This window comes from Callithrix jacchus, chromosome 7 (assembly GCF_049354715.1).
Source record: "Callithrix jacchus isolate 240 chromosome 7, calJac240_pri, whole genome shotgun sequence".
Lineage (NCBI taxonomy): Eukaryota > Metazoa > Chordata > Mammalia > Primates > Cebidae > Callithrix > Callithrix jacchus.
This window is the reverse complement of record NC_133508.1, coordinates 67,576,229-67,598,750: the sequence shown is the minus strand read 5'-3', so window position 1 is coordinate 67,598,750 and position 22,522 is coordinate 67,576,229. Positions and strand designations below refer to the sequence as shown.

At 43.6% G+C, this 22,522-nt stretch overlaps 1 protein-coding gene, 1 long non-coding RNA gene and 1 other non-coding gene across 52 annotated transcripts in view; 2 read left to right on the top strand and 1 right to left on the bottom strand.

The window, feature by feature from the left end:
- The window catches only part of PUM1 (pumilio RNA binding family member 1), a 138,529-nt gene extending 121,096 nt beyond the window's left edge, over window positions 1–17,433 (top strand). For all 50 annotated transcript variants that reach the window (XM_078331014.1, XM_078331012.1, XM_078331020.1 and 47 more), the window contains 5 exons: window positions 2,954–3,091; window positions 6,607–6,732; window positions 7,446–7,567; window positions 13,423–13,615; window positions 16,828–17,433. In XM_078331014.1, coding sequence (XP_078187140.1) covers window positions 2,954–3,091; window positions 6,607–6,732; window positions 7,446–7,567; window positions 13,423–13,615; window positions 16,828–16,959 — 711 coding nt within the window. In that variant the 3' untranslated portion in view covers window positions 16,960–17,433. The remainder of the gene's footprint in view (window positions 1–2,953; window positions 3,092–6,606; window positions 6,733–7,445; window positions 7,568–13,422; window positions 13,616–16,827) is intronic.
- LOC128932613 (uncharacterized) lies at window positions 13,546–14,640 on the bottom strand. The gene is made up of 3 exons (XR_008482652.2): window positions 14,267–14,640; window positions 13,906–14,081; window positions 13,546–13,669 (listed from the first exon to the last, which is right to left on the bottom strand). It is a non-coding gene; the product is annotated as an uncharacterized LOC128932613 (long non-coding RNA).
- LOC118143459 (small nucleolar RNA SNORD103/SNORD85) lies at window positions 14,489–14,573 on the top strand. Its single transcript, XR_004727671.1, has one exon. It is a non-coding gene; the product is annotated as a small nucleolar RNA SNORD103/SNORD85 (small nucleolar RNA).
- Window positions 17,434–22,522: the final 5,089 nt, after the last annotated feature.

Below are 22,522 nucleotides of genomic sequence, written 5' to 3'. Positions count from 1 at the left end.
GACACCATACCCAGCTTTTGTTCTTTTCTGTGTTATATTTCTGCACATACTTTTTCTGGTCATGTTTCTCTGTGGTGTCTTGTTTTGGGCCTGACTTATGCTTCCTGCCATGGATTATTTCTTCTTTTCTAGATGCAAGTTCGTCATTTTAGGTAAAATTAACTGGATCACAAAAATATCCAGGGAAGCCATCTCTCCTTCATTTTGCTTATAAGTGTTCCTTGACTTTATTTTTGAATAAGCTTCATTTTCTATCATTCCCATAATTATATTTCCAGAGTAAATTATTCTCTTCTGGGCCCAGCAGAGTGGCACATGCCTGCAATCCTAGCACTTTTGGGAGGCCAAGGTGGGTAGATCTCCAGGGCCCAGGAGTTTGAGACCAGCTTGGGGGGGGCATGGTGGTGCACTCCTATAGTCTCAGCTACGTGGGGGTGCTGAGGCAGGAGGATTGCTTGGGCCTGGGTGGTTGAGGGTGCAGTGAGTCATGATTGTACCACTGCACTCCAGCCTGGGTGACAGATCCTGAGAGACCCTGTTTCAAAAAGAAAAGTAATTATTATTCCCTTATCACTGTGTCTGTTACCTTTTGCTTCTTAGCCCCTGCCATTGTAATCTTTATTTAATTATGTGATATCTTACTTGCTTTGAGGTACTCACCATTTCCGGGATTTAAGACATTGCATTCGTTAACATCACTATTTTGACGTGACTTGCAGTCTTCCAACATAAATCCACTGGCAGCACAGTTTAGCCAATATACAGAAATTGGAGACAGCAGAGAAATTGTGCAGGAGGTATCAGGTATAGCCATGGTGCCGGCATTTAATTTCAAGATACCTGAGACCTGGGGCAGTGAGTGTGGGGGAAGGGCTCCAATTGAAATCCCAGTGGTCTCTCTTTCTGGATATCCTTTCACCATCACCCATTTCCTACTCATATACTCAGGTCCTGCCCATTTCGTCTGCTTCCTCTGTTTTGACACTTTTCATTAATTAACCAAGAGAACCATTCCTGCTGACTCTGCAGTCACTATGGCCTAGTAGTAAGATCATAGATGCCTGAGTAACAGCTTCAGGCTAGGATTCTAATTCTGTCACTTTGTATCCATAGTTTGAAATATGTGACTTAAACGCTCTCTGTCTCAGTTTCTTTTACATGCCAGTAGAGGTGGGGTGTTCAGGATAATATATTGTTGACAGTTCGGTGTACTGACACGGTGGTTTATCATATAGTTCAGCCAGATTGCTTGGGTTTGAATTTTGGGAATCTAGGTCTGTAGTTTTGTAAGTCTTTCAATTTGTCTTTTCCTTGGTTTCTCTATCTATAGTGGTGCCCACTCCATAAGATTGTTAGGAAAATTCAGTTAAAACATGCGGTGGCTCAAGCCTGTAATCCCAGCACTTTGGGAGGCTGAGGCAGGTGGATCACGAGGTCAAGAGATTGAGACCATCCTGGTCAACTTGGTGAAACCCCGTCTCTACTAAAAATACAAAAAATTAGCTGGGCATGGTGGCACATGCCTGTAATCCCAGCTACTCAGGAGGCTGAGGCAGGAGAATTGCCTGAACCCAGGAGGCGGAGGTTGTGGTGAGCCGAGATCGTGCCATTGAGCTCCAGCCTGGGTAACAGGAGCGAAACTCAGTCTCAAAAAAACAAACAAACAAACAAAAAAAACATGTCACACACTTAGAGGTGTGCCTAATCAGGGGTAAACTCTAGATTAATTAGTACCATTACCATAAATACTTTACAGGGTTGTGATGATAAAAACATGATGAACTGTAACATGTGAAAGTGTGTGAAATTCTTTAGTTTGCTTTAGTTTTGTTTTAATTTTAGAGACAGGGTGTTGCTCTGTCTGTGGTGCCATCATAGCTCACTGTAGTCTGGAACTCCTGGGCTCAGGTGATCCTCCCACCTCAGCCTCTTGAGTAGCTGGGATTACAGGCGCGTGCCACAGCCAGCTAACTTTGGTATTTTTAGTAGAGATGGGGTTTCACCATGTTGGTAAGGCTGATCTTGAACTCCTGACCTTGTGATTTGCCTGCCCTGGCCTCCCAAAGTGCTGGGATTACAGGGTGCCTGGCCTATAATTTTTTTTTCCAATTATAAAATAGGCTCTGTGCTAGATAATTTTGTCCAACTGTAGGCTACCGTAAGTGTTCTGAGCACTTCTGACATGGCCTAGGCTTAGCTATGATGTTCTGTAAATTAGATATATTTAAATGCATTTTTTAGTTAATGCTATTTTCAACTTAGAACAGGTTTATTGGAATATAATTCTTCAGTAAGTTAAGGAGTATCTGTTCCTGATACAGGCTCCTGTGCATTTGAAAATTTCCACTCTTTTTCTTTTTAAGATCTAAGAGGTGGCTGGGTGCGGTGGCTCCCTCCTGTAATCTCAGCACTTTGGGAGGCCAAGGAGGGCGGATCTCCTGAGGTCAGGACTGACGTTCGAGACCACCCTCAACAACATGGTGAAACGCTGTCTCTACTAAAAATACAAAAATTAGCTGGACATTCTGGTGCGCAGCTGTAATCCCAGCTACTCAGGAGGCTGAGACAGGAGAATTGCTTGAGCCCGGGAGACGGAAGTTGCAATGAGCCGAGATCGTGCCACTGCACTCCAGCCTGGGTGACAGAGCTGGGGTGGGGGTGGGGGGGACTCTAAGAGGTTTTTGTTTGTTTGTTTTTACAGGTATGAGATCTTTTTGGTTACCGGTTATTTTACAGTAAATTGTTGTTGGAAATTTTACTGTAAATTTGCTATCACATGAAAAGACTCAAGTCCTCGTTTGTTTCCCTGTTGTCATTGTTTCACAGTGCTATCCTACTTTCATCATCACAGATTCTCTGTTCAGTGCTTTCATGTTTGGTGACGAGAACATTCTTTGTCCACTTGTTTGCTTGCTGTGATTCTGGTGGTGCTTTCTTTCTTTGTCTCCAATAGAATGAGATGGTTCGGGAACTAGATGGCCATGTCTTGAAGTGTGTGAAAGATCAGAATGGCAATCATGTTGTTCAGAAATGCATTGAATGTGTACAGCCCCAGTCTTTGCAATTTATCATCGATGCATTTAAGGGACAGGTAAGTGACTCAGGAGAGAAATAATGGAAACAAATTGATTTCCTTTGTGAGTAGAAAACAGAATAGAATTTGTGGCATGTTCTCAATGTACTTAAAAAAAATAAATAAATAAAGTACATTGAGACTGGGTCCCACCCTGTTGCCTAGGCTGGAGTGCAGTGGTGCCATCACAGCTCACTACAGCCTTGAACTGCCAGGTTCAAGCAATCCTTCCATCTCAACCTCACAAGTAGCTGGAACTACAAGCATATACTACCACACCTGGCTCATTTTTAAATTTTTTGTAGAGATGGGGGTCTCACCACGTTGTCTAGGATGGTCTTGATTTTCTACACTCAAGTGATCCAGCTGCCTCAGGCTCCTGAAGTTGCTAGGATTATAGGCATGAGCCACTATGCCCAGCCCGAATGTACTTTAGACTGCAGTAAACAGCAATCCTGTAGTACTTGACAGTAGCAGTACTATCAAGTACCTGTGTGCTGCAAGTCTCTTCCCTTCAGTGTCTCTAGGCCTTCTTTGCATCATTAATGCAGATGTCTGCTCACGTTGGTATGAAACACTGTCGTAAGAATTGTTAAGATGAAATCTCATATTTGAAGAATAAATTATTTCTCTTGGTTAAGTACGATTTATTCTGATATTTCAATGCTTTGGTTTTAAATTTAATTTAAAATTCAGGTAATTTACAGAACTAATGTTGTAGGTCATATGTGAGTATATCTTTAAAATAACAAGATGCTTCTTGCTTAAATTTTTCTGGAGGGGGATGAAGACCAGGTTGGTTTGAGTTGTGTTAAATGGCTGCATAATCAGAAATAACTTCTAGTTTCTCCTGTTTTTTCATATGTCAAAAATCTCTTCTTAGCTTCAGCTTCCAAGTAAAATTGTTACTTTTATATGTAAATACCTTTGTTTTTCCAGAATTGCCTCTGAATTGGCTGTAGTTGTTAATTTTTTTCCCCCCTAAAACACAAAGTCCTTATAGTCTCCTAAGGTGGGTGGGACAGAACAGTAAAACTCACCCTCTTTTGGGTGTGTGAGATTGTCCTTTCTTTAGGAAGGGGGAAAAATGAGAAAAAGCACATAGATATTCAGGTATCACTGTATGTACTGCTAAGTGTAGATTGATAAGAGATGTAGTAATCTTTGGGTTTTGCTGTTTGCTCAGTGACCGTGACGGTAAATTACTGACAGCAACCCACGTGGTTATGGGGAGTTTCTGACTTAATAAAAAAGGGTAGATCTGTTTACTGTAACATTAAGATGTTACGTTTGTGGAAGTATACAACAAAAAAGGTATTGAGAATATTTTCAAGATGCAACTGTCAAAGAATTGGTAACTAGAGTGTATAAAGAACCTCTCTGTAATGAAGGCAAACAATACAACACGATGTAAAAGTGGGCCCAGAACACAAACTGACATTTCATAGAAGAAACACAAATTGCCAGTAGACGTGAAAAAGTACTCAGTTCCATTAGGAACAAGGAAAATACAAAATTAAGCCACAATTGATAGACCATTTTTTACTCATCAGTTGCTATGTGCTGGCAGGAGTTAGGTACACTGGTGGGAATAGATACTGACACAACCCTTTTGGAAAATAATTTAGCATTGTCTTCCAAATTTCAACCTTTATAGTTTCTGTGATCCTGTTGAAATATCTGTACATGTATACTAAATAGGTCATGTTTAAAACACCATTATTCTCTTAAAAGACTGGAGCAACCCAGATGACCATGAGCAGGGGATTGCATTTTTTTAAAATGTCATATACTCAGCTGGGTGTGGTCGCTCACCCCTGTAATCCCAGCACTTTCAGAGGCCAAGGCAGGTGGATCACCTGAGGTCAGGAGTTTGAGACCTGCCTGGCCAACATGGTGAAACTCTGACTCTACCGGAAATACAAAAAGCTGGGCATGGTGGTGGGCATCTGTAATCCCAGCTACTTGGGAGGCTGAGGCAGGAGAATTGCTTGAACCAGGGAGGTGGAGGTTGCAGTGAGCTGAGATGGTGCCATTGCACTCCAGCCTGGGCAACGAGAGCGAAGCTCCATCTCAAAGGAAAAAAACAAAATCTCATATACTTAGCTAATTTCTTCCTGTATATCATGTAGAATAAACTACAGAAACTCACAGTATTATAGATGAAATGGGAATCATAATGTTGAGTGAAATTAATCAAGTTGCTCCAGACTACAAGTGTAGCATTTTTTATAAAGCTAAACTCAAGCAAAATCATACAGTTTACTATTTGTGTTTACAGTTATAAACATAAAGCTACATGTATAAAGTCACACATAAGGGCAGGCACAGTGGCTCTCACCTGTAATCCAAGCACTCTGGGATGCCAAGGTGGGAGGATTATTACTTAAGGCCAGGAGTGCAGGAGCAGCCTGGGCAACATAGTGAATTTCCATCTCTACACAATTTTTTTTTAAAAGCAGCCAGATGTGGTGGTGAGTGCTTGTGCTCCCAACAGTTTGGGAATGTGAGGCAGGAGGATGACTCGAGTGCAAGAGCTCAAGGCAGCAGTGAGCTGTGATCACCATTGCACTCCAGCCTGGGTGATAGAGTGAGACCCTGTCTCCCAAACAAAACAAAATCATACATAAGCACTGGGTGTGATGACTTAGTGTGATGACTTAGCAAGCCCCCAGTAAGTGTTAGCTACTATTATTGCTCTTATTATTGTTCTTGATTACAGTTCTGAAGTGTATGCCATTCAGCACGGAAGAGCAGAATCAACGGTGGTGTGCTTTCCTGTTGCTCTAAACCCAGCAAAAGGATCTTATTGCTGAAAAACACCACAGTTAAATCAGAACATTGCATTGTGGTTATTCTGGTCGTGTGAAAGCATTCAGGATTTGGTCCCAGTCCTTCCCCTTTCTGTTTTTAATGCTGTCTTTTGGAGAGGCTGTCAGTTGACCTGCTTCACTCTTTTTTTTTTTGAGATGGAGTTTCATTCTGTCACCAGGCTGGAGTGCAGTGGCGCAATCTCGGCTTAAAGCAACCTCCGACTCCCTGGTTCAAGCGATTCTCCTGCCTCAGCCTCCCGAGTAGCTGGGACCACAGGCGTGTACCACCATGCCCAGCTGATTTTTGTATTTTTTTTAGTAGAGACAGGGTTTTACCATGTTGGCCAGGATGGTCTTGATCACAACCTCATGACCCACCTGCCTTGGCCTCCCAGAGTGCTGGGATTACAGGCATGAGCCACTGCGCCCGGCCGACACTCTTAACTGTGTTTTCATGACTTTGACTAGTCATATGTTTCTTTCTTGGCAGCTAGGAAAAGTCCTTTTCAGCTCTAAATTTATGCACATCTATGAATTGCTGAAATAGATAATCAGTGGGTTTATTTACACATACACATACCTTATTATATGTAGAGAGAACTAAAATGCCATTAAATCCATTTGTGAAGATCAGTGGGATAATACAGACATATAAACAATACTGAAGCATTGAAGGTGATGACTATCATTTTTGCTTCTCATTTTCGTTTGTCTCCCCAGGTGTTCGCCTTGTCCACACATCCTTATGGCTGCCGAGTGATTCAGAGAATCCTGGAACACTGTCTCCCTGACCAGACACTCCCTATTTTAGAGGAGCTTCACCAGCACACAGAACAACTTGTACAGGTAGTATAGTTGGCAGTAGAGGAACACAAACACCTGTGGGCTCATCCAGGGCCAGAGTTTGTGTGTTTTGTTAGCGTAGGCTCCAGATGAGGTTAAAGTGTTTGAAATACCCTTAAATCTTTTGGTTGTATTTTCATTCAGAGCAGCTTGGTTTGTGTTTTATGAATGTGGTTAGTGAATTGAGCCCTGGAGTCAGGAGATCTAGCTTCCAGAAATGTGTCATGCACTCATGGCGTCACCTTAGGTAGACAGTTAATCCCTCTGGGTCTCTGTTTCATAATTGTTAAATGAAATAAGTTGATTGGTTGATTTCTTGTTTTTAGTGGTAGCTCTGCTTATACCACTAATTAAATAATTAGCTATTTCCTCGTTTTTTTTGTTGAACACAGATATTTCCAGTTTTTCTGTTATAATCGGTGCAGTAAACCAGTTGTAATGTGTTTGAGAAAAATGAATATTTATTCCCATAACACTCCCTCCCCTTTTAAAAATGAATATGTATATTTTGTTGTCTAGTAATAATACATTCCTGTTTTGTAATAATAGAGAAAAATGTTACTACCTGTTTAAAAAATTGTTGTGTGTTCATTAGTCTTCATATAAGCCATTATGGTGCTAAAAGAAAGATAGGTGTTAATTAGATATAAGGACTTAAGTAACCCACAGAACTAGCTTTTGTATACATTTTATGTCTCTTACTGTTTCTCAAACAGGATCAATATGGAAATTATGTAATCCAACACGTATTGGAGCACGGTCGTCCAGAGGATAAAAGCAAAATTGTAGCAGAAATCCGAGGCAATGTACTTGTATTGAGTCAGCACAAATTTGCAAGGTCTGTGCTCTGAGTTACAAGGACTGTTTCCCAGAAGAGAGGATTCCTAGTATTGAACTATAATTCTCTTGTTTTTTTAATTTTTTTTTTCCTCAAAGTATATGTAGCTTAAAAAGTCAAATAGTTCTGTTACAAAGTAGAAACTCTAAGAAATCCATCCCTGAGTGGGCTTCTTACTCTGTTAGGGTCAGCCACTTTGAAATCTGGGGAATACATAACTAAAGAATGTGAGTATTACACTTTGATGAATTGATTTTATTTTATTTTTTATTGTTTGATTGGAATTGTGAAATGTTGTTTGCCCAGTTTCCCTTTTTGGCACCTGAAAGGCAGTTTACCATCTGTATATTTATGTATAGGCCCTAGTATCTCTTCTCCAGTCTTCATATTGTTCAAGCTCAAGAGTGAAATGCAGTGGTTATTCACAAAGGTGTCTTGTGTCACTTATAAGTAGCAGAGGTTAGAGATGGAATTGATGGCCCTTCCATGGGGATTGTGGTATGGTCTTCTGAGAAGATACTGTATGTCCTACTGCCCACATAACATACTACTTTTTATTTTTGGAAGATATTCTTTCCTTGTTTTTAGAATAAATTGCAAGGCAGGACAGGACTCATACAACCTTAAGGTTTTTAATTTATTCATTTTTTATTTTATTGAGACAGGGTCATGCTCTGTTGCCCAGGCTTGAGTGCAGTGGTGCAATCTTGGCTCACTGCAACCTCCACTTCCCAGGAATACGCAATCCTCCCACCTCAGGCTCTCAGGTAGCTGGGACTGCCGGCACACACCACCACGCCCAGCTGCTTTTGTATTTTTGTATAGTGAGGGTTTCGCTGTATTGGTCAGGTTGGTCTTGAATTTCTGAACTTAATCCTCTGATGTTGGCCTTCCAGAATGATGGGATTACAGGAATGAGCCACCAGTACCTGGCCTTGTTTATTTTAAATTTGTGAAATCTTATAATGTGTCACAGCCTGGAAAAATAGAGAAAAGAAGTGGAAGTACCTGTAGATCCAGTGTCTCCATAGCCTGACCATATCAGGGTTATCTCTTAAGATCTTACATAGTTCTGTTCTTGGGAGGTCCTTGTGACCCGTTGCCTGGACTGAGGGAGGTCAGAATCTCTTGGATTCTCTTCCTCAGGTCAGTCTCCTGTTTACATTTTTGTTCACAGTACTTAATTTCTCACCCTTAAATTTAACCTAAGCATTAATTAATATTACAACAAATTCAGAAATAAATTTTTTAATTTTTCTATTAAGAGACAGTCTCTGTCACTCTGGCTAGAGTACAGTGGCACAGCCCTAGCTCACTGCAGCCTAGGATTCCTGGGCTCAAGCAGTCCTCCCACCTCAGCCTCCTAAGTAGCTGAGACAATAGGTGCGTACCACCATGCCCAGCTACAACAATTACAATTAATAACTGAGGAGCTACTGTGGGCCCAGTCCTTCCATTGATAACATGTATAAACTGGGGATGAAAATACAAGAACTACCTGAAGATACTAGAGAGTTAGCTAAGGGCAGATAGATATCCGGGAGGAAGGTATTTTAGAAGAAGAGAATTGCACTGGGGAAATTTCTTATTTCTGATGGCCATTAGCCTTGTGGCCACTTCCCAGTTTTCTCCATGCTGGGCAGCTAAAGCTGGAATAGGCAGTCCTCAGGGCAGCCACGACAAAGAGAAATCCTAGAAAGAGAGAGAGGTAGCAGGGGCTTGGGGGAGGCCCACTTTTAACGTTCCCCAAAATCTGGCTGACCCCTGAACCACATTTCCACCTAAGGCTAAAAGAGTTGAACTGAGATTTCAGCTGCTGCTTACTGTGTGAGAGGAGTTTGTAGTTTGACTATAACCAAGTTAACTGCACTGTAAGGGGAGTGGGGGACACTTCTCTTTGGTGGAACATAACAGAATTCTGAGTTTCTATAGCCTATTATTTGCAGTGTCTATCTGGATAACAGAAAAATGTGACCTATACTCAAGAAAAAAGAAATAAAAATCAATGAATAGTTCTAAAATAACCCAGTTACTGAGATTAGTAGAGAACGATTATACAGCAGCTGTTTAAAAATACTCAGGTGTTGTGGCAGGCGTCTGTAATCTTAGGTGCTTGGGAGGCTAAGGCAGGAGAATCACTTGAACCTGGGAGGTGGAGGTTGCAGTGAGCCGAGATTGTGCCAGTGCACTCCAACCTGGGTGCAGTCTCGGCTCACTGCAAACGCCCCTCCTGGGTTCAAATAGTTCTCTTGCCTCAGCCTCCCAAGTAGCTGGGATTATAGGCGTGTACCACCACACCTGGCTAATTTTTTGTATTTTCAGTAAAGATGGGGTTTTACCATGTTGGCCAGGCTGGTCTTGAACTCCTGACCTTGTTATCTGACCGTCTCCCAAAGTGCTGAGATTACAGGTGTGAGCCACTGTGCCTGGCCTCAAATAAATTTATTTTTTTAAAAAATAGAAATTTTAGAAAAGAAAAATATGACATCTGAAATAAAATTTACTGTATGATTTTAATAGTGGATTAGAGATGACAGAAGTGAATTAACTTGAAAATAGATAAATGGAAGTAAACAAAAAAATAAATCAGTGGCTTTCAGACATTTATTATTTATTTTTTGAGACAGGGTCTCACTCTTACCCAGGCTGGAGTGCAATGGTGTGATCTCTGCTCACTGCAACCTCCGCCTCCTGGGTTCAAGTGATTCTCCTGCCTCAGTCTCCCAAGCACCTGGGATTACAAGTGCCCACCATGACACCTGGCTAATTTTTGTATTTTTAGTAGAGACAGGGTTTCACCATATTGGTCAGGCTGGTCTCAAACTCCTGACTTCAAGCGATCCGCCCGCTTTGGCCTCCCAAAGTGCTGGGATTATAGGCGTGAGCCACCACACCTGGCCCTATTTTTATTTTTGTAGAGACAGGATCTTGCTGTGTTGCCTAGGCTAGTCTTGAACTCCTGGCCTCAAGCAATCCTTCTGCCTCAGCCCTCCAACATGCTGGGTTACAGGTATGAGCCACTGTGCCTGCTTTCGGACATTTTTGATGGTCACCCAGAGTACAAAGTAAATTTTTATTATTGAATTTCTATGTAAAGGTGCCATGCACACATATTACTGAAACATTATTGCCCATAATCAACTCTGATACTTCTATTCTGTTCTATTTAAAACCAAAAGCTGGTCACAGATCACTATATTGATTTCATTGCCCACAAACGGGTTGGTAACTGCAGTTTCAGAAACCCTAGAATAAACTTGAAAGATGGAAACCTTAGCAGCTATGTTGAGGTGGAAGCCTTTGGCCTAGTGAGATCCTGTAGTAGTAGGTGATCTACTCGCTTGCTTATTTGAAAGGCAAGTCAGTGGTGAGGACTGAGTTTTTCACCCACAAGAATGAGTGTCCTGTCTCCAGCTCATTTTAGCAGACAGTCCTAATCCTGACTGTTTTGTAGAAGAGGCTGGTCTGAAGTAGATGAAGATACAACTCAGCCAAGCAGTCTTGAAATGTGATGAGCTTGTTGCCTGAGCATTTGGAGATGTTGATTAGCTTCATACTCTCTGAACCAACTCAGCAATTTTTTATTTTATTTTATTTTATTGCCAGACAGGGTCTTACTCTGTTGTTCAGGCCGGAGTGCACTGGTGCAGTCATAGCTCACGGCAGCCTCAGTCTCCTGGGCTCAAGCTGTCCTTTCACCCCACCCTCCCAAAGTGTTAGGACTGCAGGAGTGACCCACCACAGCCAGCTTCCAGCAATATTTCAACTCCTATTTCTGCTAAGGGAGAAGCCAGTGGCTTCTAGGAGATTCTCTTCAACAGGGCCACACCTTCATCCCATGCTTGAATTACATAGTACTCTGGAGGGAAGGCAGGAAAAAAATACTTGCCCATATTTCTGTATCAGAGGGGAGAAGCTGTTGTTCTGATTAGATATTTAGCATATCAGATTTTATATGCACCATTTATTTTAAGAAGGAAGATTGAGGAAATGTGTGATAGGATGGTAGTTCTTAAATATTTTTGCCTGAGAATTTTTTTTTTTTTTGTCTTTTAAGTAAAAGCATTTGCATAAGTCTAGTGTGTAAAAGCAGGTAACACTGAGAGAGAGCCCTTTCAGAGCTCCATTGGACAACACCCTCCCTTGGTTTGAAAACCGCTGAAATGGGGTATTATTCTGGTAATGGCTGTTTATGATGACTATTCACATAACCAAAGCACTGGCCTTTAGAAGGAGGAGTAAGATATCCTGCCTCCATGTGCTTTTTGGATAGGTATCCATGTCTTCTTTCTACCCTATATGCCAAAACTCAGACACGTGGGTGGAATTTCAGGGAAGCATGTTTTTGCTTTGGTATATAAGGAAGAATGTGTAACAGAGCTGTTCACCTCTATGGTGGGTTGCCCTAGAAGGTGATTACCTTGGCTGGATGCAGTGACTCATGCATGTAATCCCAGCACTTTGGGAGGCCCAGGTGGGTGGATCACGAGGTCAGGAGATATAGGCCAACATGGTGAAACCCCGTCTTTACTAAAAATACAAAAATTAGCTGGGTATCGTGGCACGCGCCTGTAATCCCGGCTACTGGGGAGGCTTAGGCAGGAGAATTGCTTGAACCTGGGAAGCAGAGATTGCGGTGAGCTGAGATCACACCACTGCACTCCAGCCTAGAGACAGCAAGATTCTATCTCAAAAATAAAGAAGGAAAGTGGTTACTTCCAAATTATTGGGAATTTCTAAATAGGGGTTAAAGGCCATTTTCAGGACTGGTAATAGAATGATGTTCATTAGCTGAGTAGAGGCCTTTAAGTTTCCTACTTGAGGATTCTGTTAGCTACAGCACTTTTCACCTGGTTGCACCTGGTTGTGAACTCTGCAGAGCCTTCAGCCACTTGGTCACCCTCTAACAGAGGTTCTCCCTGTCAGGTGTCAGGCTGGGCTCCAACATGATGAGTACAAATAATGTGTATTTGACAGTGTCATTCCCACAGAGCCACAGGTACAAAGTAAAGTAGTAGTGTCTTATAGAAACCAGACAGAGTAGTCACTCTGGATGGTCAGTATGCAGTGGCACAGCAGTGTATAATTTGACAGCCTCTGTAGTCCCTGGGGATTGGAGAAAAACTGATTTAATGCTACCACATTCCCCCTTTCCTTTCCCTAGGTGGTATGTTTGTAATATGTTTAGGAATACTGACAATCCCTAGGGTTCTTCTTGTTCTTACACTCCTGAGAGGCAGTGTTTAGTAGTTGACCAAATGCTGTGGTCCTGGCTGGCATGTTCCTTCACCAAGTCTCTAGAGCCTCTAGTAAGTGCTAAGCTGTCTGCTTTGCAGCAGGGAGGTAGGCATAAGTAAGGTTCCTTCCTGGCCTTGGTGAGCTCAAAGAGGCAAGGAAAGAATGGACAGATGTTGGTACGTGTTAAACTTACAACCTGCTGGGTAGTGAACCAGTTCCCTGAATCTTGCGTTGAAGTCTCGTCACCTAACCTGGGCTCCTTACTCTCACCCGTTAGAGGGCTGGGTCCCATGTCCTTGAAGACCTGGTATCTCTGGCTGATCAGGATGCAGTAGCATGACAGTGTATAATTTGATCACCCTCTGTAGTGTCCGTGGATTAGAGAAGAACTCTGATTTAATGAAACCACATTCCCCCTTTCCTACAATTGGATGCCACCGATGGCACAGGTGGAGAGCCTTAGAGACTGAGACATTCGGACAGTTGATGACTCATCTTCCACAGATGCTAGCTCTATCTTCCTGCTGGTCCTGAGGTCAAGGCAGAGGCTAGGCAAACACAGCCTCACTAATATAGCTCTTCTTCTAAGAGTTGTCCTTGGTTTTATCTTGTGACAGCAATGTTGTGGAAAAGTGTGTTACTCACGCCTCACGTACGGAGCGCGCTGTGCTCATCGACGAGGTGTGCACCATGAACGATGGTCCCCACAGTGCCTTATACACCATGATGAAGGACCAGTATGCCAACTACGTGGTCCAGAAGATGATTGACGTGGCAGAGCCAGGCCAGCGAAAGATCGTCATGCATAAGGTAGGCCAGGCTGGGCAAGGGTCTCAGAGAAGGTGTGCAAGGCCTTGCTTCTTTCTGAAACACAAAGAAGGGTGGGTACACTGCTGTTTTTGAAGAGTTGTCACTGACCCCTGTCCATGCTGTATTCTGTTCTTTTATGTGGAGTCATCATAGTCCTTACGCATTTGCCAGCCTTCCCTTATCAGTAATAACCACACTGATAGGAGAGTCTTAAGCTATGATTTTTGAAGTATTTCCATTCCTGATCTCTAGGAAATCAGTTTGTAAGTTCAGTAAATCAACCTGCTTACCTCATTTCTTTTCTCCCTCCTTCCGCCTGTTCTTTGATCCCACCAACATCTGTTGAACAAGGGCCTGCCCAGCGTGGTGCATTCATAGCCTGGCACATTGACCTGAAGCCCACTCTGTGCCAGACTTCATCAGCACAGAGATGACTAAGGCCTGATTCCTGCCCACAGAGTGCAGTCTGGTGGGGAAGAGCAATGGTGGTGAGCAGTGGTGAGGATGGGAGAAGGGCCTCTCACCCTCCCCAGAGTCCCCAAGGGCCGGCTTTGCAGGAGAAGGCAAGGCTAAAGAAGAGTTAGACGGGGAAAAGGAACAGAAATGAGAACACTTAGGTTCCGTGAGTGGGGAACTGACAAGAGAAATCACCTGAAGAGGCCCACAGCTTCTCGACAAAGTCACCGCATGGGTCCAGTGAGCACTGCACACACTCCGGGGCCCAGGAAGCAGAACAGACCCACCGACAGGGTGTGCTACAGTTGTGTTTGTGCTCAGCAGTGCCTCCAGCCTCTGTGCTTTTCATCAGAGCCTTCAGCTTTTGGGCTCTGAGCTCACTCAGCCCTTCTCAATTGAAGGGTTGGTTGGCCATTGTCTGGCAATGATGACCCACTTGCCCTCACTGAGAACAAAGTTCGGTAATGAGAATCTTTGTTATGGACTCAAGTTCTGAGCCAGACAAGACACCCACCACCTCTGAGTCAAACCAAACCAATCCAAACCACTGCACTGGTATTGGCAATGGCAGTTAAAGGCTGGGGAATTCCCAGGTCCTTAAAGTTCTAAGTTGTCAGGAGGCTGGTGAAGGCAAAGGGAGTGTTGGAGGTAAGTAGGAGTTTAAGACATGTCCATTTATTCATTCAGTAAGTGCTCAACACGTGCCGTACAGCAGGTCCTATTCTTAACAGGGTTGTAATGGTAAACATGACAGTGCTGTGCACGGATAGTTACTGGAACGCTGGAAGGGGAAGGGGTTGTCCAGGAATAGGTCAGGGAGTCTCCTACAACGTGTGGGTGCAGAGGAGGCTCCCTAAGGGAGTGATACTTAATAAAGTGATGACCCTTTCCAGAAGACGGAACATGGTGTGTGAAGACTGGGAAGCCGCAGACCAGACAATGCTGTATCTGAAGAAGTAAAGCAAGTTCGGGGGGAGGAGTGTGGTGACAAAGTCACACTTACGTTTCAAATAATTGTCCTGGCTCCCATGTGGCCTTTATAGTTTAGAGGAGGGGAGGCAGTGATGAGACCACGTGGGAGGCCGTCAAGCAACAGATGGTGATGGTTTGGGACTGAAGAGAAGTGGACAGAAAGGGCGCTAGAATCAGTAGGCTTTAGCAGTTGGTTGGCTGAGGGAGTTGACGGAGAGAGCTCTGAGAAGCCCTCTTAGTTTTTCAGCTTTTCCATTACTACTAAGTGGTGTCCTTTTCAGCAAAAGGGGCACTAGGAGAGAAGCAGACTAATTATGTTTCACCTCTTGTTAAATCCCATAAAGAATGGAATTCAACGCGTTGTGTGTGTATGGCTTGTTAGGGCTGTTCTGTTTTGTTCTGGAGAAGTGTAAAGGTGAAGTGACTGGACTCCTCAGCAGCCAGTTCCAGGGACAGAGAGGAATGGATTGGATTTTGCTTATTTTCTAAAAGGATAAGGAGATCCTGAACCCCAAGTTCTCATAACAGCAACGTTAGTAACTACAACTCAGAGGAGAGGTGTAGCATTATTGCATGCTGTCATACAGGTGAGCTCAAGGGAGGTTAAACTGGAACCAAGGACTGTTTGCTACCTGCCAGCTTCCCATGTAGGCTCCTAAGTGGGAATGTGACACTGATCAGCTCGGTGTCCTGGAAGCATGCATAATTGGTTTCTGGATTGGATCAACCCCTCCTTGCTTTGAGGACAGCTAAACAGACAAATAGTGGTGCCATCATGGAGCTCTCAGCCTGGAGAGCCTCTGTCTGCTGCAGTACATTTGTCCAGTGTGTTTGGGTATTCAGGTGCAGGTTTGGATTGGGGAATCTGATGAATAAACTGTGGTTCTTTGCTGTTTATATGGAAAGATTAATAATTAAGCAAAAGATTGCAGACACAGCTGAGGTATGTAGAATGCTCCCTGAGCTCACAGAAAAGGAAAGCGGCTTCTGGAGAGGAAGCACCTTTCGAGTTTTCTGGAATGCAGGACTTGAAATAGATCAGCCCAGGGAGGGAAAAACAGAAGGGAATGCCTGGAGAGGTGAGCCAGAGCACAGGTGAGAGAGCCAGAGGGATGAGGCTGGTGCAGCGGGCATTCGTGAGAAGCACAGTGGGAGAAACGTCATTTGTGGAGGCGCCGTGCAGTTTGGGCTCAGCTGTCTGTGCTGTCCTTTGTTAGCCATTCAACCTTGAGTGAGTGACTTCACCACTCTGTGCCTTCATGTTTTCCATCAGTAAGATGGGGGTAATGACACCCGGCTCATGATGTTCATTGTATCTCTTCTTGTCATGGACTAGCTTTCTGTGATCCACTGTGACCTGAAGAGACAGGGTCAAGTGGTGAGCTCAGGATTCATGGTGCCCAGAAATAACCCCCACTGCTCAGGAGAGCCTGGATGCTGTGCATGGGGCCAGAGAGCCCTGTGCATGTGCTTTCAGGGATGCACTGTGCAGCTGGCGGAGAGTGGGCAGTGTGTGTTCCCGACAAGGATGCGCTTTCTCCGTGTGCTATCCTGGAAGTGGCCCATGCCACCCAGCCTCCAGAGCCCTCAGGCCGTGTGGCACCACTCAAGATAGGAGCTCCTCTCCTCCTCTGATGGGTTGCTAAAGTGCTAGAAGTCAGGGGACTGGGCTGAAACAGTGAAAGGTTATTGCTGTGGGGTGTGCATATGCGCGTGAGCGTGTCTGAGAAGCCTGCCCAAGTCTCTACTCAGGCCGTGTAACACACAGTGTCTTTCCTCCCCAGATCCGGCCCCACATCGCAACTCTTCGTAAGTACACCTATGGCAAGCACATTCTGGCCAAGCTGGAGAAGTACTACATGAAGAACGGCGTTGACTTAGGGCCCATCTGTGGCCCCCCCAATGGTATCATCTGAGGCAGTGTCACCCGCTCTTCCCTCATTCCCACTGACCTCACTGGCCCACTAGCAAATCCAACCAGCAACCAGAAATGTTGTAGTGTGGAGTCTGAGACAGGCAAATGGTTGCTCCAGGATTACTCCCTCCTCCAAAAAAGGAATCAAATCCACGAGTGGAAAGCCTTTGTAAATTTAATTTTATTACACATAACATGTACTATTTTTTTTAATTGACTAATTGCCCTGCTGTTTTACTGGTGTATAGGACACTTGTACATAGGTAACCAGTGTACATGGGAGGCCACATATTTTGTTCACTGTTGTATCTATATTTCACATGTGGAAACTTTCAGGGTGGTTGGTTTAACAAAAAAAAGCTTAAAAAAAAAAAAAAAAGAAAAGGTTTTTAGCTCATTTGCCTGGCCGGCAAGTTTTGCAAATAGCTCTTCCCCACTTCCTCATTTTAGTAAAAAACAAACAAAAACAAAAAAACCTGAGATGTTTGAATTTTAGTTAAATGACCCCAAACTGGCATTTAACACTGTTTATAAAAAATATATATATACATATACATATACATACATACATATATATATATATATATATATATATATATATAAAATGAAAAAGGTTTCAGAGTTGCTAAAGCTTCAGTTTGTGACATTAAGTTTATGAAATTCTAAAAATTGCCTTTTTTGGAGACGATATTATGCCGAAGAAGGCTGTTTGTGAGGAGGAGACGCGAGCACCCAGAGCGTCTTTTGAGGCTGGGCGGGTGTGATTGTTTACTGCCTACTGGATTTTTTTCTATTAACATTGAAAGGCAAAATCTGATTATTTAGCATGAGGAAAAAAAATCCAACTCTGCTTTTGGTCTTGCTTCTATAAATATATAGTGTATACTTGGTGTAGACTTTGCATATATACAAATTTGTAGTATTTTCTCGTTTTGATGTCTAATCTGTATCTATAATGTACCCTAGTAGTCGAACATACTTTTGATTGTACAATTGTACATTTGTATACCTGTAATGTAAATGTGGAGAAGTTTGAATCAACATAAACACGTTTTTTGGTAAGAAAAGAAAATTAGCCAGCCCTGTGCATTCAGTGTATATTCTCACCTTTTATGGGCGTAGCGTATAGTGTTGTATATTGTAAATTGTAATTTCAACCAGAAGTAAATTTTTTTCTTTTGAAGGAATAAATGTTCTTTATACAGCCTAGTTAATGTTTAAAAAGAAAAAAATAGCTTGGTTTTATTTGTCATCTAGTCTCAAGTATAGCGAGATTCTTTCTAAATGTTATTCAAGATTCAGTTCTCACTAGTGTTTTTTTAATCCTAAAGTAATGTTTTGATTTTGTGACAGTCAAAAGGACGTGCAAAAGTCTAGCCCTGCCCGAGCTTTCCTTACAATCAGAGCCCCCTCACCTTGTAAAGTGTGAATTGCCCTTCCCTTTTGTACAGAAGATGAACTGTATTTTGCATTTTGTCTACTTGTAAGTGAATGTAACATACTGTCAATTTTCCTTGTTTGAATATAGAATTGTAACACTACACGGTGTACATTTCCAGAGCCTTGTGTATATTTCCAATGAACTTTTTTGCAAGCACACTTGTAACCATATGTGTATAATTAACAAACCTGTGTATGCTTATGCCTGGGCAACTATTTTTTGTAACTCTTGTGTAGATTGTCTCTAAACAATGTGTGATCTTTATTTTGAAAAATACAGAACTTTGGAATCTGGGTTTGCGCTTTATTTTAACCTCCCCCTTGACCCGCACCTCCAGTGTAGTTTGCCAGGACAGCCCTTTTCTGCTCAGGCTGCTTTCTGCTTGTTTTGTTGTTTTGTGAGGGTTGGGGGAGGGCTGTCAAACTGATGGCTCTTGAGCCCAATTTAAACCAAAGATGTTCGGTTCAGCCTGCCCAGTGCATTCAGACTCAAGATATTTCACATAAAAATCCAGATTTCCAACTTCGCACATGAGAATATTCTCCTTGGGCCCCTCAGGTGAGGTGTCTGGGTTACAGCACTGTCTGTCTGGGCCTCTCCTCTTCTCCCTTTCCTCTGTTTGGCCTACTCCATTTGCACCCTGCCAACCCATGCCCACTACTGAGGCCCACCAAGTGGTCCAGTGTCCCAGCATGCTCATCTCTTCAGACAGGAGGCTTGAGCTCACCATGGTGCATGTTGCCCAGGCCTGAAGATGCCATCTACCCTTTTCACCAACTTTGCTCCGGGGCAGATTTGGTAAGTGTTAGGAATTACAGGATGGGTCCAGCTGTAGAGGCCAGGTGGTAGCCCACACCAGCTGGTGTCTGAAAGTGGAGCCCTGGGAATAGAGGGAGAAGAAAAGGAAGTGGAGGGAATGCAGGTTTCCAGTCTGGCTTCCAGTCGTGATTTTTCCGACTAATTTCCAGTCGTGATTTTGCCTCAGCAGCTGTCATTGGGGCCCTTTCCCACCGCATTAGCCATCATGGTGCTTGCAGAGGTGGCATGCTGCAGGCATTGGGAACTGTAGCCCATGTTGCTCTGATGCCCCAGATTGACCTGAGGTCACATGCGGGTCTCACCACTCTGTGTGCCCTTGGGCAAGTTACTTCACTGTCTTTCACCAAATTTCTTGCTGGAAGTGGACCAAAGGTAACCTCTATGTAAAGTGGTTCATCATGTCATGAGAAGTTACAGCTATTAAATTCAGTGCCCAGCACACTGATGTAATGAATGAGGGCAGTTTTCCTGTGCAGTTTTGGTAAACAAAACTATCTTTGCTCATTAGTTTACATAATCATATCATTTGTTGTGAACTGACTCTGCACCAAGGCACCCATCATATGGTTTTTACATGTTCTCAACAACTGTTCTGGGAATCAACAGCCCTGGGAAGAATGTGGCTATCCCTATCGCAGATGCGGAAACAAGTCCTGGGATCTGATGTAAGTCTTTTGATCAGACCAACTCTGATCAACAAAGCTTGTGGCTCTCCCCTTAGCTCATCATGCGAGGGGGTGGGTCTGGGGCAGACCCCTCCCTCTGCAGGATTGAGTTTCATGGGGCAGGCTGGGCTGTGGGCCACCCCCTCTTCTGGCCACCATTTCTCTGCTACCAAGTCCATCCCAAGGATTCAATGACCCTGCTGCCACACACTGGGTACCGGCATTCTTGAGAATCCCTCCAACGTGCATTCCTCAGTTTATGGAATAACCCTTACCCTTTAAAGGTGCTTTACAGTTTACAGAGTACTTGGTATTTGAGATACCTTTGGTCCTTTTGGAAAGCCTTTGGGAGTCAGGTAGGGGAGATGTTTCAGTCCTTTATACAGATAAGGAGTTTGAGACCCAAGCCCCACAGTCAGCCAGTAACCAAGTGAGGATTTTATCTGAGGTTTCCTGACACCCAGCTCAGTGCTCTGTCCATGACATCTTGTCCTTGCCACCCACCACTGGCCCTAATAATGGCCATCTTCACTTTTTGAGGCTCAGAGGGATTACAGAAGGGTGAGGCACTGGGGGGTGAAGCATCCTTTTGAGGGAGGAAACCTGTGACTTAATGTAGTTACCAGCTGTAGCCACACGAGGGTGCTGCCATCTAGAGCAAGCATTATGGAGGCCCAAGGAGTCAAGGTCAGGGTTGGGATGGCTTTTCCCCTGGCTAGAATTGCTCAGGTGTGGAGTTAGGAATCCCACTCAGAGACCAGAAGTCTGGCATCCGCCTTGAAACTAAGCTTTCTCCTTTCTTCACTCCCTCTCCTTCTCCCTCCAGTGTCTGCAGTGCATAACACTAGGCCCAACAGTGGCCTGGTGTGGGAGGGTCTGGTCACTGACCTGGCTCATGGACCTCAGCTTTGTCTTTGACTGCGTGACCTCTGGCCCATCACTGACTTCTCCGGACCTTTGTTTCCCCAGCTGTCACCTGGAGTGGTAGACCAGGCCTGTCATTCTCACAGGGCTAGATGAAGTCATACAGGAAGATAGAGGGGGCAGCCCCCTGCTCTGTGAATGCAACCCTGGTGCCTCTTTCTGGGGTCACATCCTGGCTTTTGCACCAAACTTTAAAACAACCCACACTTCCCAGTCTATTTATGACTGAGCTTCAAATCCCAGCTCTGCCTGGCCCTATGTGACCTTCGTAAGTCATCTGCCTTCTCTCTTTCCTCAACTGTTAAATGGGGATAATAATAGCTTTATTTCACAGGGTATATTGGAAGCCCTTGGCACACACAGGGCTGGGGACACCGTATGCCATAAATAGGAGTTCTTATTACCTCCAATTTTTCCCTGCTATTTTGGGGCCCTTGGAATTTTCACTAGGGTGAAACTGGGTGTTGGACAGGAACTGGACTAGCTGTAGTCTAGTATACTGGCTTCCAGACTGGAATCCAGATTGGGATCTGGAGGTCGAAGGGAGTGTTGGACAGGAAATGAACAGGGTCCGGTTGGAAGCCTCGAGTAAGCACATTTTTAGAAGGACAGGGCATTGTGGGTGCATCAGAATCTAAGGAGTCTGAAACTCCTGTCTGGAACTCAGCTAATTTTATGTTTAGAAACCAAAGACCCAGAACCTGTGCCATTCTAGTGAAATGGATGTGCCTTGGGAAGATAACTTACAATTATAGTGGCCACAATAGGGAATTTTTTCTCTAGACGAAATTATTCATCTATGGGTGCATTAAAAAAAGAGGATTCTGGGTACTTAAGAAACAATTAGATGCATTTTTTGATGGTACACAGAAGCTTTCAAAAGGCAGAATTGTTTTTTTTTTAAGCCTCTTTAAATAAATCTCTACAGCACACTCATAAAAATTATTTTAAGGCTGGTGTGGTGGCTCACGCCTATAAACCCAGCACTTTGGGAAGCCAAGGCAGGCAGATCACCTGAGGTCAGGAGTTCAAGACCAGCATGGCCAACATGGTGAAACCTCATCTCTACTAAAAACACAAAAATTACATGAGTGTGGTGGCGGGCTCCTGTAATCCCGTCTACTCAGGAGGCTGAGGCATGAGAATCGCTTGAACCCAGGAGGCAGAGGTTGCAGCCAACATCGTGCCACTGCACTCCAGCCTGGGCGAAAGAGTGAGAATCTCTCAAAAGAAGAAAAAATATTTTGAATTTACAAATCCGTTTGATCTCTTGTCTCTTTCCACACGAATACGTGAATATTCTCGACACTATCTTCCTTTAGAAGATCTTCAAGTGAGCCAGGAGTATCTGCGAAAACTAAATGCATATTTTGGTGTTGCACACGATTTGGCTATTATAAAGCAACCGCCTGAGACTAACTGGAAAAAGACTGGATTTTTCCCCAGACACCTAAAACCTAGTCCACAGTCGTAATAAGACTGACTCCTGATATTAAGTAAATATGCTCCAAGACTCGCTTTTGGAGAAAACATAACAGCCTTTCTGCCTGAGAAATGTTTAAATCTTTAAAACGCAAACTTCAAAGAATGACTCATCAGAATTAAAAAAAAAAAAACTTTTTAGAAAAGTAGCAAATGAAAGAATCCTGAAAGTCTTTTCCAAAAATACAAATGAAAGCCTTTAGCCATCTGAACAGGTAACTTTAACTGTCAAG